Here is a 19,452-nt window from a genome sequence, read left to right as displayed (position 1 = left end):
CTTTAAACTGATGTTGGCTTCAGATGATGGTGTTTTGTATACACAAGTAGAAAATGAGGGATGTTTTATTGGCAAGGATGCCAATGTAGGCACTGGGAAATCCAGATTCAAGTCTCTTCATCACAAATTTGACACTAGGCAAGTCACCTAATCCTTTGAGGTAAAAAAACAAACACACTGAGGGGCTCATAAGTACTAAAGGTAGAACTCTATCTGAAATTGCCATACACTACTTTGTGTGCTAATAAATTAAACACCTAATACAGGTTAAACCCCTCCAATCCAGCAACAGCTGTAGTCAGACATGATTTATTTACCTGGATGACCACTTATGAGTATGGCTAAGTTTCCCGTGGTTCCATAAAGTCTGTTCTGTGCTGTGCTGTTTAGTTTAATTTGCCTCTAAATGTCTACCTGCATTGTCAGTATTTCCACTACTCACTAGGCTCAGACAATACCTACCTCCTATAGTTCAGCAAATTCATTTGGCATGGGTCAGGTCCTGAGGGTACTGCACTACAGAGGTACAACCTGTGCCACTCAGTGTTGTCCTTCCTGTGAAGTTTTGTCTCTTCAGAGTACCATTGCTCTTACATGGTTTACCCAATAGCTAGTATGGGGCCAGTCAATCAGAGGGAGAGAAGGATTACATCCTTGAAAACCTGCTGGGTTGTGGGAGGAAAGCATCAAATGGGTGGGGTGTGTTGGGAAAGGGGAAAATGGAGAAATGCAAGAAGTTTGACTTAAGAGCAACAGTATGTCCTAGTTACTAGTACTTAAGGAAAACCAACCATTTTAGTACCACACAGACTGTATGCCACAAGAAACTAATGAATAATAGAAGGTCTCATCTATGAGCATTGTGCAAACAGCTGACCGTTCCTTTGACCATCAATTTAAGTCTACCTCTGAACTAATCTGAAATTCAGGCAGGATGAATAAAAGGTAAAGGCTCGTTCTGATTGCAACACTAATCACAGAATTTCCTCTAACCCGAGAGGAAACTTAAAAAAAAAAAAAAAAAAAAAACCACACACACCACACACTGATGGGTGACAGTGAATGACAATAACTGTGTTAAGCCACTTAACTGAAAGAATTTATTCAGTGCAGATTAGAGTGCTAGTGTTCTGAACTGAAACAGGATTCAGATCACTTATCTGCCTGTGCAGGTGTCTTAGTTAAGATTAAAAGATACCTTCCACTATTAACTGTGTATCACACAAGTTATGTAGCTCCCATACTTTCTTGCTGACTTGTGTCTAAAGTAACAATAAATCAGATGTTACAGGCTTTAAGCAAGTAAGCCTAGAGTGGGATATTAAAGCCACAAAAGTCAGTTTAGAGTTGGGTTCACACAGTCTTTCTGAGACGCTTCTACTAGTCATAGGTACTAAATCAGATATGATAGTTGCTGTCATTCATATTCTACTGTTCCACCATACATCACAATGACATTTAAGTGACAGGTCATCTTAATTTATTGTGAACTGAAGGTTTAAATCTCACCAGAAGAGAAACCAGGCCGCCATACATGCATTAAGTGCTATATCTACAGCAGTATCTATACTTTTTTTTTTTTAAAAAGAGAGAAAAGGTACATTCCTTAGTTCTGATCAGTAAGCAAAGCTGACTGGATCATCACTTCAAACCAAGATGCAGCAGCTTTCTTATAGGTGCTGGCCCTCCCCAGTAGCCCCTACAGAAGAGAAAAAAGTTATTAAACCAGTGAACACTGCATAAAATGAAAAAGATGGTTACTTTAACTGATTAAACTTCACTATTGCTCCTAGCTACCATCAAGTTCAGTACAAATGAAATACTTCAAGTTTGCTTTCAAAAAGCAGAGGTGTGTTTTGGGTATAGTATAGTTTCATGGTTTTACTTGTAGTTTGCAAATAAATGAGCAGGAATGTAAGGAAGAGTTCAGAGAGCACTGTTGGGTGTCAGTATGGTAATGTTATCACCAGCACTGATTTGGGGAATGCTATTGTGACAGCATATAAAGGATCAAAGAATGCTTTTGATCATCCTAATGTCTTTAATGAAAGTTGAAAGTGGGAATGTTCAGTATGGCTAGATTTGTCAGCCTAAATAGTTTAGATGGTGGTAATATAAACCAGAAACATTCTGATGAACAAAATCTGCTCATTTTAAGCCATAATACAACCTGTTGCATGGAGTCACCTCAGGAGCCAAAACTCATCTGTATATGTTGGAATACTTACTTTAGTAGTCCATTCCAGTAGAGAAAAGGCATCATATCAGCTTTCATGTAGTACATGAGCAGTCTCTCTTTACTCTGGTCAATAGGAAATGTTTCCAGAGGCTTAGCATTGTAGTCAAATTCTGCTAGAATCACACTATGGTAGCCTGTTACAATGGGACATGAAGTATATCCGTCGTACTACAACAAAAGAGATCTTCTGATAATAAAATGTACTTCTTGTGCAAAGTGTGAGTGCTACACGCAAGCTGTGTCTGAACAGGATTTATCCAACAAATTCAAAAGGAGTCTTGAGCTTGTGAAACATTACAGCTTGAGTGCATTACAAACAGGTTTTCAAAAGCATGGTAGTTTCTCTAGAACATAACAGGCCTCAGCCCTGACCTAGGTCAGAAACCCTTCAGTCCTTTTAGGGCTGCCAAAAATGTTGCACAGTCAATGATGGCATTGTTTGTGGAGCTTTAAATACCTTCTCTCCCACACTATGAATAAGACAGTTCTTCCACACAACAAAAAATAAATTTAAGAGGCATATTCAAACCTCATACTTTTCCAGTATAATAGAGACCCATTTTGGGCAGGCCTAGGGACAAATTGAGCTCTGGGTTAGAGGTGGCCACAAAGAGGCAGTGGGGAAACAGACCCTGACGCTCCATGGTTAGTAAGATAGTGTCCCAAGCTACACAATCACAGAACTGGTGCCTAGGGCTGCAGCTGAAAATCCTGTAGTCAGACTGCCATCATGTATTTCTGGAGTGGAAGCCCAAAGCCTGAGTTTCACTGCCCCTGGGAAGGTGGGGAACTCATGGGCTGCCTATTCCTCCAATATTGTGCCCCAGCTGTCTCCAGAAAGAGGAGCATGGCCCAACCCCTGCTATCAGGACCAAGACAGTGCATCCAGGATCAATGCAAAGAAGAGGCTGCTGCTTTGTCCCTCCACCTGCCTCCCTCCCCCCCAAAAGTAAGAGCCTGGGAGGCTGTGGCCACAAAGAAGCCTCCCATTGGTTGTGTCTCAAATGACAGGGACTGCCTTTTGTAGCTTGAAAGTGCTCAGCACCATAGCCCCTCTTCATTGGCTTCCCAGTAGGCATTATGCAATAAAACAGACTAAATAGCTATTAGAGAATGAGATGAGCCCTAATGAGGGGAAAAAGGGAGAAGTGGTTTAACCAGCCTACAGTGGCTATCTAGTGCTTTCCTTTGAAGCATCTACAGCTGATCACTAACCTCCAAAATATAATAGCAAAAAAAAAAAAAAAAATCAAAGAAATGCCCTTCTAAACATCATTTTTTGTTTATTCAATTAAAAAAAACATCCTACCAAAACTAAGGCACTTCACTACTCAAACTTCTCCCAGCAAGAGAGGGTAAAAGAGAAAGCACCACGATAGCTGTGTGGTCACACTGCTTAATGCAGCACTAGTAGGCAGATATTACAGTGCTGAGGAGTGTAAGACTAATAGAATTACTCGTCAGCGCAGACGTCTCTTTTTCTATTCTTCCTACTTAGTGGGGCTAAGCAACACTTTGTGCAGGAGGTGAAAGATGTCAGCCTAACTCAGACACTTGTCAGGTTCTTTATAGAGGGTCTTGTTTTCCTGTTCCCCATGCTGGTATTATGCAGCTTGCTAGCCACTAAACAAACAAATCAAAATAGACACTCTGTATAAAGACTAGTTAGTTTACTATCTGGTAAATCCTCTCAATTACTTTTAGTTTTCTTGGCTTCTCCATAATCTTTTAGTATACTTTTCTCAGAAAGGATTAGCAGAATATTGGCTTCAGGGTAACTCACAAAGGTTTTACTTTACAAAAGGTTTTTCCTTCAGTGCCTCTCTCCTTTAGGACAAAGTGAATAACTGTGTGACTAGATGGAGGAGAGAACGGTCTGTTCTGCTAGTGCTGACATGGAGACAAAAACAAAGTAGACTAGTTGCACATGAACAATCAAAACTGTTGAATTCAAACTCCTGAAATATAAGCAATACTATATACCCACTTTTATGTTAAAAAAAAAACCAAACACTGAGGATCGTTCTGAGAAGGCAAGTTCTTAGAAATAATAAAATACCTTTTTAGTTGGCAATTGGTTCTTCATTACCAAAGAAACTGTCTTATCAAGCACTGCAGACTGGGCAGCTATGTAAGGAGATTTAAAAAAAAAAAAAAAAAAAAAAAAAATTAGTTATACACTGTGGTTACAAAGCAGGGAAATACTTCTACTGCAATAAATAGTATTTAGACTATAATATAACAGGCCACATGGGAAATCATAGTTTTGTTTGTTTAGTAGACTGGAAATAATTCAGCTTTTTAAAGTTGCATATTCTCCAGTATAATTATTTAGTCACAATTCTTCACATTTGTTTAATAAATTTTTTCCCTCATTTTTACAACATTGGTGAATTTTTGTCAAGTATGAACTTCTAATTTGGGGATATGTGAGGGGAAGCTCTCCAATTCCAAAACACTTTTGAAGTTTCATGCTAAAGTTCCATCAGGATGATGATATCTAGGTGTTATATGTTAAGAAGGAGCTACGGCAATACACCACTCATTTTAGGTGCACGTTTTTCTGATACCAATACTACAGTTTTTGTAGCCTGAATCCATTATTGTATTTCCATATTCTACAGCCACAGTATTTTACACTCAAATTTTAACCATGATAGGCATATGCTTAAAGTGTGTTATGCCATTCAAATTCTGCAAATACAGAACATAGGATAATTTGATAAAGACAGTCCTACCACTCAGCATATGTATGTATTTTGAAATACACTAAAAAGAGATGCATAACTGAAGGATGGAGTGAGTGAAAGAGTATGGCACGCTATGGAAAATTAAACACACTTTGTGCCAGAGGGACAAATGAAAACTTGCATCAGAGCTGTAGGGATACAAGTGTGCTGAAGTTATGCATTAATAAACAGTGGAAACCTGTTCTCTCTAGCCCATACTGTAAGTTTTGGGAAACAGCAGTATTACTTTGCAAATAAGCTAAGCCCTTTTTAATCATTAAACCAGTTGTATTTGTCAAAAAAGTTTGTTACAAGACTTAAGGCTTTTTTCTGAAAGCTGGTCCAACAAGAATAGGAATGTGTAATTATTTTCTTTAAAAAATTGTTAGCCATTAAAAAACAAAACACACTGAATTGCAATACCTATAGCTGCAGCTGTTTTTGATGTTGGAAGATTGGTGCAGTCTCCAAGACCAAACACATTATGGTATTTCTTGTGTTGCAGAGTTTCTTTATCTACATCTAACCACCCAGCTGCATCTGAAACAGGACTGTTCATGAGCACATCAGGTGGCCCCATGGGTGGTGTGACATGAAGCATTTCATACTGGGCACAGAAAGGAACAAATACAGCTAGATAAATGGAATTCAGACCAACAGGATTAAAAACTGTTGATAACTTTATTATAGCAAGTCAAATCTGCATATGGATGGGGAAGAGATTGAAGAGAGGGTGAAAAGGCTCTTCAGCCTTTTTGTAGTCAAATGTAAGGTCCAGTTGCTTACTACTTTGGAGTGCAGCCTTGCTACGTGATTTAAGATCCTTATCCAGTTACTCATCCTCTCCAGCTGTGCTATTCAAACAAATTTAATCATAGCTGAACTTCCTTTGACTACTCTTCACCCTCTGAGAATAGAGATCCTGCTCAGAGTTCTGTGAGGAAAGTGACAATATCATCATTTTAGGTGGGCCAGACCCAGTTTTTGTTTCCATGTTTGAAGTTACTCAGTTTTCTATATACTCAAATATATTGAGAGGTGAAGGGGAAAAAAGACACTCAATATTTCAGTTAGCGGTAAACAATGATGGCAAAAAACAGAAGACCCAAACTAAAAGCCTGAGAGCTTCTCCCTTACTGACCTGATAAACCTCCGTCTCACCGGGCTTGTCCAAGTTTTCAAATACAGCTTCTTGTTTGTCTGCTCGAACCTCAATGAGATTGTATTTGTAGTTAACAGCAATATTTCTAGCCTTAATTATCTCCAGCAATCTATTGGCATACTTCTCAACAGTAAAAATTGATCCGAGTGAAGTGTTGAAGATGATGTTGGCTTTGGCTCGTTTGCCTGTCTGGATAGAAAAAAATCACTTTAGCAATAAGCAGTATAACTGGATCAAGACACTACTGTAAATGGGGGTGTATACTGTTTAGCTAGCAGTGTATATTGATATTCAAATACACTCATCCCTCACTTTACGAGAGCAACTGATTCCCAACTTTCTGCTTGTAGGCAGAAACCCGTAAGAGGGACACTAAATTCCTATTAAAATTACATGCAAAAGTCTGATTAGTTCCTAGGGTTCCCAACTTGGGGAAGGAGTGGCAGCAGGTGGCGCTGCCTTTGAAAGGTGAATGAACCTTGGATTGGGGAGGGTAAAGGCTGGGAGTAGTTTGAGCTGTGAGCAGGAGGAAGGAAGGTTAAAATATGGTGTGGGTTGGGGAGGGGGTTCAGGATGCTGCAGTTTGGGGCCAGTGGGGGGGTGGGTGTTGGGCTGCAGGGTCACAGGGGACAGTCTGGCTACTGGGGCTACAGGTGGGAGGAGTAGTCAGGCTGTAGGGGATACAGGTAGGAGGAACATGGGGGTTACAGGCGGACGCAGAGTGGTCTGGCCGTGCGGGGGTGGGGTACAGGCAGCTGTGGGAGTATCTGGTTGTGGGGCTGGCTGGGGTGTCAGGCTGCAGAGCCGCGCGGGGGTGGGGGGGGAGTCTGGTCGAAGGGGTGTTGGGCTGCAGGGCATACAGGCGGCCGTTGGGTTAAGGCCACAGGGCTAGTAAAGGGGTTCTGGCTGCTGTGGTTTAGGGCTGTGGGGGTGCATGAGAGGCTGCCATGGTTTGGGGCTGCAGGGAGCATAGGCAGCAGTGGGGTGTCAGGCTGCGGCAGGGGCAGATTAGGGGGGTAAGGGTCATATGAGTGGGAGAAGTTCAGCATGATCGAGCCAGGATGGTAGCTTAGAGCATCTTGTGTTCCCTATTGCCACACTCAGCGAGCCCCAACCGTCCGTTTCAGATTGACAGAAGCTCGGAAAAGTTTATCTGCAAACTGACTACATTGAAAAGTCCCATCTTTTTCCCCTCAGGGTCTTATTTCTGTCATAACCACAGCATAATCCCCCCAAAAAAACAAACACCACACAACCACCAATGTAATCTCTAGCATTGGTAACAGGCATCAGTGAAGGTGATGAAATAATATACCTTTCTCATGTAGGCCTCTGACAAGTACATGATTTTCTGAGGAGCTCCTCCACATTTCACTGGAGTGTTTGGAAAAGTAAAAATGGCATTTCCTTCCTTGAAGTCTTGCAAAGCCTTCCATGTTTTCTCTACTGTGTGCACTGAATAATTGGAACCTATTTTAGGATAATTAAATCCCTCAGGCAAACCTTTGATCTACAACAAGGTAAGACAAGACTTTTATTAAAATCTAGCTGGAACAAATTGATGTAAATTTTTCCCTTGTCTTCAGATATTTTGTAATCCACAGTATAGATCATTTAAGAAACCAGTTTTAGCTGGAGGTTAGGTCTGATTTCCACTGCACCTACACAGACTTTTTTTTTTTTTTTTTTTTTTTTTTTTTAAACTAAAGGGGCCCTCAGAAGGGATGAATCCCCAAAATGAGTGTTAGTGAAAATAAGCTGTACAAAGCAAAAAGCTCAGTGTTAATGTTTCCATGTTTTTTAACAAGTGTAACAGCTGTAATCAAACACTGTCAGCAGTGTGCATGTTATAATAAAATATTGTAGCACTTAGTGTGCAATAAGAGCCTGGAAGTGGAAAGGATGGACCTGTTTTTATTATCCAAACTGAAAAAACTTGAACAGTAAGCAAACAGCTTAAAGGAATTTTTTTCAAAATATTGCAGTTTATATTATGGTTATTTGTAGCTGAACTAAAATCTTGGGCAGTTTAAAAGTAAATTATTTGTATCCTGAAACATTTCTCATTATTGCTTTATCTGAGCAACAGTTTACCTTCATGACACTTTATAAAGGAAGGGAAATATTTATTGATTTCAGGTAAGTAAGGCCCTACCAATTTTACTATAAAATAAACCCCTCCCAATGAAATCTGATGTCTCCTTGTTCCTGGGAGCACACCAGCAAAGGGGGCTCCTAGCTCCAACTAGGCAGGGTGGGACAGAACTTGTTCCTCTTTTGCACACTGCTCTGGGCTGTGGGTGGAGACCACACCCACTCCAGGTATCTCTGCCTAGTGCAAGATATTCTCTGGGATGAGGCAGCAGCCTGAGGTTCCTGCAGCTAGTGAATGCATTCGGATCAGATCTACCTGGAGTGCCCCAAGTGTTATTAGCTGGTTTAAAAAGTGTCAATCAATGAATCCTGTCAAGATTCACCTGACCTCTGTCTTTAGAAACAAACAAACTAATAATTCCATCTGGAAGTCAAGGGGATACAACCTGTACAGTGACCCTGCCAGTGCAGCTGCAGAGCAACAGGGACAAGAAACGTGGGGCAGGAAGTGCAGAGTTTTCTGCAGCCAGAAGTACCGAAGAGCAGCTGTGCAAAGAACAAGTATTTTCCCCTCTCAAGACAGTGAGGACTGGTAACTGGGAGCCCCTAGCTAGGGTGCTCCCAGCAGTACAGGGGAAAATCAGATTTACCTCTACCTCTTGGAATCACCTGCAGCTACAGGAAGCTATGGAGTTGCTGCCTTCAGAGTCCAGCTCCAAAGGCAGCCCAGAAACAAAAGGCAATCCTGCCCCCCACCCCCCGGCAACAGGCTCCACAATCTCCTTTTGGCTCAGGACCCCACAATTATAAACAGAAATTTCAGATTTAAATAGCTGAAAACATGATGTTGACCAATTTTAAAGCCTTACAGTCATGAAATTGGCCATAATTGATGTGAATTTGTTTGGGCCCTACAGAAAAGGGTTTGGGGCAATACTCAGGAGGACAGTACCATGGAAACCTTACACGCGTTTATCAGTATTTGCAGTACTAAGCCCTACACCAGCACGAGCATGTCATCTTGATTTGCAACCAAGTTCCAGGGACCACTCGCAGTGTGGTAAATTATGCCCACAAACAAATCCTTGCAGGAGTGGGACTTAAGAATTCCTGTCTGTGGGCTTTAGTTTTAATCATTATTTGTTTATTTTAAAACTCAATTAGAGATTTAGCTATAAAAAGATTAAGCAAGCGGGGACTGGTTTTGCCACACTCTGCTTTCCTGGGCTTTCATTGTACTTGTCTTTATCAGGTTGCGCTATAGAAGCGGTTGAACAGCAAACATTGACAATCACTGAATATTATGCAGTTTGGTTTCATTAAAACACTAATCTATGTAGGAGGTAGTTGACTTTAGATAAGCAACAAGCTGCTTCTCTCAAAAGTGATGGTTCAAATAATTGTTTCCACTGTGCCTCCAGAACTGCTATAGCGCTATTGAATATTCTTTGCCCATTTATCAGAAGCTATACCATATGGTCACCCAGGTGTAGGACCACGCTTGATGCAGATCGCATCTCTCTACACTCAAAACAAAAAAGCAGTAAAGTAGCACTTTAAAGACTAACAAAATAATTTATTAGGTGAGCTTTTGTGGGACAGACCCACTTCTTCAGACCACAGCCAGACCAGCACAGACTCGAGTCTGTGCTGGTCTGGCTGTGGTCTGAAGAAGTGGGTCTGTCCCACAAAAGCTCACCTAATAAATTATTTTGTTAGTCTTTAAAGTGCTACTTTACTGCTTTTTTGTTTTGATAGCATATAGACTAGCACGGCTTTCTCTGTTACTATATTTCTACTCTAGTATCTAGGGGGACTCCAGACTTTAGGCCACATTGCCTGATACAATATAATGAAGAAAGAGTGGCTATGGACTACTTCCTTGTGCTAGATTTGCCACCAGTACCAGTGGAAACTCCTGCACCCTGACACTACCACCTCCTCCAATGCTCCACTACAGGAGGGCTAATTAAGTTCCAGAATAGGTTCTACAGTGCCCTCTATCCCCACTCAGCAGCAGCTACCTGCAAGAGGCAAAGAATCTGTCTCCCTTGGGAGGCCTCAGGCTAAGCAAGGTTGCAGGCAGCTGTACCAGTTGCCAGTCTCCTCCAAACCAAAATTCTGCCAGCATGGGTCTGAAGGCCGGATGCTGCTGGATGGGAGCTAGGCTGCACCTCAAACTTCTTCTATATTCAAGATTGGCCCTCCTGCAGCCTTACATTTTACTGATTCTACAATTTACACAGCCAGCCATATCTGGAGTTATACCTCTGTGATGCATTTTTTCCCCCCACACAAATCTGATCTCTGCAGAGGGACATAATGGATAAATAAGAGGACAGCTTTGTTATGCTATTAGAGAGAGCATTTATGCTGACTGGTTTGAGAAAAGGCCCCAAACTGGAGCCCATCCTAGCCAGTGCTACTTAGAGCATGTACAGACAGACATGAATATTCATTCAATACAGCTACTATTGCAACTACCAGGCACACTTTATACACTGTATTGAAAAGTTATTACATTCAGAAGATCACAAAATAAAAGTGCAATTTCTATTACTGGTATTAATTGCAAAATGTATTTGGTTTAAAGTGAATACCTGTTCGTAATGCAGCTGAAGCCCAAGGGCAATTATTAAATATTTGTAAGATATCTACAGTATAAAGAGGAAAAAAAGTCATTTTTAGAAACATGATTTTTGCCTCAAAAAAAGTTAATTTATAAAACTGACAACTAAGATAAACAGTGTATTATAAGGCAGGCATGATAAATGCAAAGGTGTGGAATGATTTAAAAATGCACCACTGAAAAAAAATACATTGAACATCCAAAATATTTACTCCATTGTTGAGCAAGCTAAATATCCCATATTTTGCAGTACCCAATTCATTAAAATCAAGTTTTGAAAACATGCTGGTACTTGCCACCTGGAGAGAAAAGCATCAGTTGATCTGAAGGTTTTTTTTTTTTTTTTTTTAAAAAAGCAAGCCATCACCCCATAGACACACCTGTTATCATCCAATCAGTGTAACAAATATTTTCAACACGTGTTGGAAAGTGTAACATGTCATTGCCATGGCACCCATATAGGATGGGAAATTCATTTGATATTTGAGCTTCCTGGAGTGAGAAATCAGAAGCAAGTTTTCCTGACACTTTCATTGTCAGTTACCTTTTCATCATTTGCTAGACGGACGCAGTTCTTGTCTGGATCCAACTCTGTAACTTTTGATTTGATCCATTTCACACCAGACGGAATTATGCTGGCTGTTGGTCGTGCAGATGCTGCCAGCTGTTTTGCTCCAGCACCAACCAAAGTCCAGAGGGGCTGATAGTAATGTTTCTGAAAGAAAGAACTCACATCTCAAATTTACCTCCATTTAACAGATGACAGTATTGCAGAGATAGCCCACTGAGACCCAGCATAAGTAGGAAAAAGAGCCTCTGGTAATCCTCAATGACAGCAGTACTGACTGCCTCTGGATGGAATCTGGAGTAGAGGAAGGCTGGATGCAATGCAATGCAATGCACCAGGCCCTCACTTCGTAGAAGACAAACTCTCCAGTCATGTCACAAAGTTCATAAACATAAGGACAAGACTGAGTAACTGCCCACCAGTCAACTGGTTATACAACCTAGCTCTAGAGATATGAGTAGGGTGTCCATTCCGATATTCCATTATTGGGCTTATTACCCCTGCCCCCCTCCAAACAAAAGCCCACCTCCTCCCCTTCCTTATTTTTTCCCCACACTTGCTATCTGATCACCCTGGGTGCAGAGAGTCTCTGGCTTTCTGTCTGAAGCCACAAGATGTTGCTTTGTGATCATTTGAACCTTCCCCTTGATTGCGTGTCACATTTCATTCCTAATGAAAGGAGCTGAATAGAAAAGGTATTTACTTTGTAAATGTCACCTCAAAGGCAGTTTATGGTGTTCTCCGACCAGCAAACCTGGGGGGGTAGTTCTCAATTGCACAATGGAGGGGAGGAGTACGAACTACACAGACCAGCCTCTCAACTAAGGAAAGCTAGTACAGTCTTCCCCCACCTTATGAGGGTAATTTGTTCCTGAAAAATCCCTGTTAGGGCAAATTCTCGTAAGTCGAAAATGTAATTACCATTAATTTTAATGGGAAAAAAATTGTATGCGTTCCTGAGCTCCAAAATGTACACCCATTTATGCTAAAACACCACCAAATCCCATTAAATCCAGTGTGTGTCGGGGAGTGGGGGGGCGCACAGGACAGAGCAGGGTGCGGGGAGGCAGCCCGGCATGAGCGCAGCTTAGGTTAAGTGGGGAGCGTGCACTGCCAGGGGCTGGCTGGACGGGGAGACAGGCAGGCACAGGGGGCCCCCAGCTGGTGAGGGGCAATGCCTCACTCGTGTGGGGCTGCGCAGCAGAGAGGCCCCGCCAGCGGCGGCCGAGGCAGCAGCAGAGGGCAAGCCAGGTGCTAAATGGGAGGAAGCACCACAGATGGTGAGCGGCGCCCGAGGCACAGCTGCCCAGGATGGGCAGCGGCAGCCCCCTAGCCACCCAGGGGGTGAGCGACAGCAGCGGGGCTGGGATGGGCTGCGCGCCCAGCATCCACGTCTTGCAGAGCAGCATGATCTACTGCCGGGACTTGGACGAGTCTACCTCCCCGCTCCAGACTGCCACCCTCTCGCAGGGCGCCGCCGCACCCCCGCACGGCCTCTTCGTCAAGACCAACGCAGATGACTCCATCCCCCTGCTGCTTGCCTACCAGAGCCGCCAACCTCCAAATCGATCCTCGTAAATGTGCAGAAATGCCTCGTAAGCTGAAGTAGGGGTATTAAATTAAACTCCTTGTAAAGCTGAATTCTCATAACTCAAATAGGCGTATCTTGAGGTGTGACTGTACCTCATTCTCTACATTTAAAAGGGTTTTTACCTCATGTGGTTCAACCACAGCTACGTTTTCAGCTCCCACTTTCCGCTTCATTCGAGCGCTCATGGTGATTCCGCCGCTGCCCCCACCGAGCACCAGCACTTCATAGTAATCTTTAGCAGCACACCTGGGTGCAGTGTGCAGTTGGAAATAACCCATTTTGTGCACTCCTGGCCCAGGCATGTGCACCCAAGAACGGACGCAGAAGCAGGTGGACGCCACCCCCATACTTGACATCTTCAGTGTGTGCAAATCTACAAGATAAGGCAAGGCATTGGTGAGAATGAAAAGAAAAAGGGGCTGTATCTGCTGTGGGAATTAATTATGGTTGGTTTGGTAGGTAGTGGAGCCTAGAGCTCCCTGCAATTGATTATGTTGTTTTAATTATATAGTAAGCACCACAAAGATCACGGGATAGGTGCTCACAGAATGTATTTTGTTTTATAAACAAACAGACCAAAAAAAAAAAAAGTAAATAAAAAGCATATATGCACTTTATTCCTCCCTGGCCGTGTCTACATTAGCCCCAAACTTCGAAATGGCTATTTTGAAGTTAACTAATGAAGCGCTGAAATACATATTCAGTGCTTCATTAGCATGCGGGCGGCCGCGGCACTTCGAAATTGACGCGCCTTGCCGCTGCGTGGCTCGTCCCGACGGGGCTCCTTTTTGAAAGGACCCCGCCTACTTCGAAGTCCCCTTATTCCTATCTGCTCATGGGAATAAGGGGACTTCGAAGTAGGCGGGGTCCTTTCAAAAAGGAGCCCTGTTGGGACGAGCCACGCGGCAGCGAGGCGCATCAATTGCAAAGTGCCGCGGCCGCCCGCATGCTAATGAAATGCTGAATATGTATTTCAGCGCTTCATTAGTAAACTTCGAAATGGCCATTTGTGTGGCCATTTCGAAGTTTGGGGCTAGTGTAGACACGGCCCTTATGTGCTGAGATACTGCTAGGGCTTCACGAGTCATTACACCAGGAATCTCTGCTTTTATGCTGCATTAGATATGCGTGTTGCTCGCAACTCTTCCAGAAGAAATGAAAGACCCTCAGCTTGGGTCTTGGTGAACAAAGAACAAGGAGTTCAGTGAAAGGACAGCATGGCCCTCAGCTGTAAGCCAATGACATATTTTAAAAGATTCACTTCCCTACAATCCCATTATAGCATCTATTTCTGCAAGTACTGAGATGAGTATTATCAGATACAGAGTTCAAATCTGAGCCTGTCCACTCCTGAAATGAATTAAATTCAACAGCTGTGTCTACACATGTTAATGAGGCCCTTTGGAAGATGCTAATGAGGTGCTGGCATGAATATGCAGTGCCTCATTAGCATAATGGCAGCCACATGAGTTTAGAAAGTGCTGCTTTCAGACCTATGATGCCCATGTAGAGGGGGACCTTTTGAAAGGACCCCCCAACTTTGAAAGCCCCCTCTTCCTGAAACCAAATAGGAAGAATGGGCTTTTAATGTTGGGGGGTCCTTTCAAAAGGCCCGTCTACATACATAGTGGCGTTCCGAAAGCGGCACTTCCGAATCAAACATGGCTGCTATTATGCTAATGAGGTACTGCATATTCGCATCAGCACCTCATGAGCATCTTCTAAAGTGCCTCATTAACGTGCCCCCTCTGAAAGGGCAGGGCCCATGTAGACACAGCTAATGTGAGTCAGAGTTCCAGTCTGAAGACAGAAGTTACAAAGTATTACCAAGATTATCTGATTGTACTGAAGTTAACCTGATCTCAGCATACAAGCTTTTAACGGGGGGGGGGGGGGGGGGTGGGGGTGTGTGTGTGTGTGTGTGTGTGTGTGTGTGTGTGTGTGTGTGTGTGTGTGGAGAAGCGAAGCATACTATGACTCCCCCCCCCCCCCCCCGTAAGCACCCTTTGAGATTTTGCATCTGCTAAAACACAGATGGGGGCACAAGAAACACTTTTTGCCTTTTAAATAGTTTAATTGTTTATAAGCACAAGTTTCCTTTTTTTCCCTGATACATATTAGAACAACAAAATGTTTCCTATTAAGCCTTACTGTTACTGGTGACAGCATTGGCAACCCTTACAATTTTATCACAAGTGTCCCGATATTTTTAAATCTAGCCCCAGCTCCTGAACTCAGGTCATTAGCTGAAAAGTGATCTTTAAAAAGGACTAGTGGGAGCAGGAGTAGTTTGTTACTTTCTGGCCTTCAGAGTTGCAGATAAAAGCTTGAAAATGCAAACCCCAAAGGCTCAAAATCAAGAAAGGAAATACAATTTTGTGAGCATCTACACAATGCAAATTGCTATTTCAAAATTATTTTGAAATAGAGGGCTTATTTCAAATTTGGTAAATCTAATTTTATGAGAAAGTGCCTATCCTGAAATAGATATTTCAGAATAGAGGCTGTATAGACAGAAGCTGTGTCTACACTAACCAAAACGGCCATGCAAATGGCCATTTTGAAGTTTACTAATGAAGCACTGAAATACATATTCAGCGCCTCATTAGCATGCGGGCAGCTGCAGCACTTCGAAATTGACGCGGCTTGCCCAGACAGGGCTCCTTTTTGAAAGGACCCCGCCTACTTTGAAGTCCCCTTATTCCTATCTGCTCATAGGAATAAGGGGACTTTGAAGTAGGCGGGGTCCTTTGGAAAAGGAGCCCCATGTAGACGAGCTGCGCGGCGGCAAGCCACATCAATTTCAAAGTGCCACAGCTGCCTGCATGAGGTGCCAAATATGTATTTCAGCGCTTCATTAGTAAACTCTGAAATGGCCATTTCAAAGTTTTTGGCTAGTGTAGACATAGCCAGAGAATAGTGGCTATTTCAAAATTAAATATTCCAGAATAATAAAGAATTTCTTTTAAGCCTTCAAAAAAAAAAGTAAGTTAACAGAAATGGCAATTCCTGTTCTCTGGACCACAGGAGAGAGTCCTTTGAAATGAAATTAGGGTTTATTATTCAGGTGACTCTCTCACTTTGAGGCCTGAAATAAACCTCAAGTCACCAGGGAGGATTACAGGCAAAGTCCAAGTTTTGTAATTTCCTGATAGATTATGGTTAACAGGGCATCCTATTTCCAGGACATCAGGAACTCCATGTATTTAGACTCTTGTTTTCAGGATCCTTGCACACAAATAGGAGCAGTGAATTTTTTGGATACATTTGTTAAGTGGTAATATAGTATATTTCCATCAGGGCAAAGATCAATTTATGTAAGGTGCGATGTAGTGATAGTGTTTGCCATCTAAACTTCATTCAGACAAACAGAGGCTAAGAAAATCTCTACCATTCCCTGCTCTCACAGTCTGTTGTAGCTCTTTTGTTAATCCATAGGTAAGCTTGGCTTTGAGCAAGCTCCTGGCTGCATGGGAGAGGAGAGGAAGGGCTGAGCTCCTGCCTCCCAAGCTGTGAAAATCAGCACAAGTGCCACTCTTGGCATGCATGTTGCGTTTGCTCACCCCTGGACTAAACAATGAATCCTGCAAACATTGGTGTAGATACAACACACATGTAATAAAAATACTTAGTCCTTCACCAGTAGAGCTCAAAACACTTAAAAAAAATTATCAGTATCATTAGCCCCATTTTACTGATTATATCTGTGGGAAACTGAGGCACTCTTTCCCAAAGTCTCCCACCAGGCCAGCCTCAAAGTCAAGACTAGAACCGTGCTTTCCTGAATCCTTGTCCAGTGTTCTAGCCATTAGGCAACACTATTCAAATTAAAATGATCAAGGACCTGTGGTGTGTGCCTTTTTCTTAAGGATTTCCCCCCCCCTTTTTTTTTTAATTTGTTTTTAACTCAACCTCTGGTTTTCAAAACTAGTGTTCTAATAATAGGCTCTCTGAAGTCAGAAGAGCTACTCCCAGAGATGTCCTGCACAGGAACAGAGGTTTAAAGATTGGGCCCTAACAGCTGTGCCTTCCATCCCTTTGCAGGGAGAAAGCATCCCCTACAAAACCTAACTGGGGTGATGATTCATGTTCCTGTTGAAATAGGATTTGTTCCAAGGAACATGTTTACACCTGTATATCAGCTCAGGCTAGTTATGAAGTCTGTCCCTTGAAGGCACATACATCCGTTTAATTAGTATTTTCTTCCTCCTCCACCACATGCAGTAGCTAACCCACCGAAGAGCTGACAACTTGACAAGTAATTTAGTATCATGTGAACAGAAGTAGGTCCTCTCAGGTTTCACAACCTTTTTTGATATCAGGTAGCGACTTGCTGCCTTCCTGAACGTTAGGAAAGTCTCAGGGATTGGCAGCAGGCCATGGACTGGTTGTTGAGAATCCTGTCTTTAAAGAAGTCCTATCTCAGGGCAGAACAATCTTCCGGCAAGAAGCAGAAGACACAGAATACAAGACACAATCATCATCATAGTTATGGACAAAATTCACATGAACAGACTGAGTGGGCACTGCATGTCACAACAGCAATCTCCAAAGCAAGCTCTGAAATCCAAGGAAACTTGGGGATGACTATCCACCAGGAGAATCACTGCTTGACGTGGGACAACATTTAGTTGAAATAAATAAATTAAATTTAAGGCCCCACAACACAAGCACTAGTTCAATTCAGAGAAAAGATCTGCACAATAAAGAGCCTGCTAGAAAGGCATGACCTCTACACAGCCGGCTCCTGATGAACGCTGTTCAGCCAGACTGGCTGACGGGCAGCATAAATTGGACAGGGCACGCTGGCCTGTTATCAACTTTGACTCACCTTGTGCGTACTAAAACCTGCCTCCCTGAGTTTTTCTGTAGCTCGAGTACAAATCATGAGTATTTCAAGGCAGCTGGTAATACCCGAATGAGCCAGCACAGCTAAGGCTGACCAGAACTACGCTCTCAGTCCTGATTATTATTATTAATTTTGGCGGGGGTGAAGAGATTCACGAAGCTTTGGCCACTCAGAGCCTTAGAGCTCAAGAAGTGGGTCTGTCCCACAAAGGCAGAATAAATCATTTTGTCAAAGAGCTACATTTCTCCTGCTTTGTTTTGCGTTGTTAGGAGAACGACCAACACGACCACCTCTGTTACTACCCAAAGCGCATGAGAGTGTGTCACCCTCAAGCTCCCCGGGAGCCGAACCCCAGGGGCCGCGCCCCTCGAGCTGCCTAGGAACTGCGGATCGGTCATTAGGGATAGAGGGTGTCATGTGATGACACCGCCAGGACTGCGTCCAACCAACACTGGCAGCCCTAGTCCCTGCCCCGCTCAGGGCCCCACAACTTCCACCTCCCGGCACAGGGTACGGAGGAGAGGCCGCCCCGGCTCCCTCCCCCTTGCTCATGCTGGGAAACACGCTGCGGCGCTGGTCTCTGGGCCCCGCCGGGGCACGGGCGCCCTGCCCAGGAGAAGCCAGCAGCGAGTTGAGCAAGGCCGGGCCAGGAGCCCGACCCCACCCAGCCGCCCACCCCCGGGCGCAGCAGGGAGGAGCCCGCGCGGGGGGGGGGGGGGGCGTGTTGCAGGGCAGCGTCAGCTCCCTCGGCTCTGCCTCGAGCACCGCTGCTAGCGAGTCCCACCCCGACGCTCGGCCGCCGCAGCGGGGCAGGCATGTCCCGCTAGAGACCCCGGGGTCGCTTCGCAGTTGGGCAACTGCCTCCCAGCCCGGCCCGCTGGAACTCGCCTGTCTGTTGAGCTGCAGGAGCCCCAGCTGCGCGCCCCACCAGCACAGCACCGCCGAGCTTCTGCTTCCCCTCCTGCTTCTGCGCCCGCGCTTCTTATTCTTGCGCAACGGGCGCGCTCCGCGGGGAGGGGCCGAGAAGCCGCTGGGTGCCCGGGGCCATAGCACACGGGGCGGCGCTGGGAGAGCCGCGGCGTTGCCTGCCAACTTTCCAGTCCCGCCCGGAGCCCAACAGGCTGCGGCCGTAAGCCAGCCCGTCCCCCAGGGCACTGGCCGGGAGCGAGCGCGCCGGGAGCGCGCATCCTGCACGCCTAGCAGGTGTCGAGCGCTTTGGGATCCGCTGCTGGAATCCGCCTCCCCCCCCCGTGCCCACGTGGGGATCCCCCGTAGCGGGACTCGCCCCCGTCCCCTGCTGCGACTGCTGCTCAGTAAACCCCAGCCCCGCAGCGCGGAGCAGGGGGCTGGCGCTCCGCTGGAGCTGGTGGGACTCGTGCCGGCCGCCCGGCTGAGCTCTCCCCGCTTCTTTCGTACAGCCACGCCGCCAGGGAGCGCTGCCGCGGGCACGGCCGGCGGTACTTTAGCCCACAGCCCTTGGCCCTGAATGCGAGGCTGCCCCCGGGCCACCCGCCAACCGCCCGGGATGGCAAAACGCCTTCGCTTGGCTCTTACTACCGTCAGTACCAAGTGGTTCCTGCCAGCCCTCCGC

The 19,452-nt window shown here is 44.6% G+C and overlaps 1 protein-coding gene across 1 annotated transcript; it reads right to left on the bottom strand.

The window, feature by feature from the left end:
• Positions 1 to 1,463: 1,463 nt before the first annotated feature.
• SQOR (sulfide quinone oxidoreductase) lies at positions 1,464 to 19,007 on the bottom strand. The gene is made up of 10 exons (XM_075006537.1): positions 18,750 to 19,007; positions 13,135 to 13,385; positions 11,398 to 11,568; positions 10,825 to 10,878; positions 7,446 to 7,640; positions 6,110 to 6,319; positions 5,392 to 5,575; positions 4,299 to 4,366; positions 2,229 to 2,407; positions 1,464 to 1,699 (listed from the first exon to the last, which is right to left on the bottom strand). The coding sequence occupies exons 2-10, from the start codon at positions 13,366 to 13,368 to the stop codon at positions 1,642 to 1,644; spliced, it is 1,353 nt and encodes a 450-aa protein (XP_074862638.1). The 5' UTR covers positions 13,369 to 13,385; positions 18,750 to 19,007; the 3' UTR covers positions 1,464 to 1,641.
• Positions 19,008 to 19,452: the final 445 nt, after the last annotated feature.

Source organism: Carettochelys insculpta, chromosome 12 (genome assembly GCF_033958435.1).
Source record: "Carettochelys insculpta isolate YL-2023 chromosome 12, ASM3395843v1, whole genome shotgun sequence".
NCBI lineage: Eukaryota > Metazoa > Chordata > Testudines > Carettochelyidae > Carettochelys > Carettochelys insculpta.
Note: the sequence above shows the minus strand (reverse complement) of the source record. Positions and strands in the feature narration are given on the sequence as shown.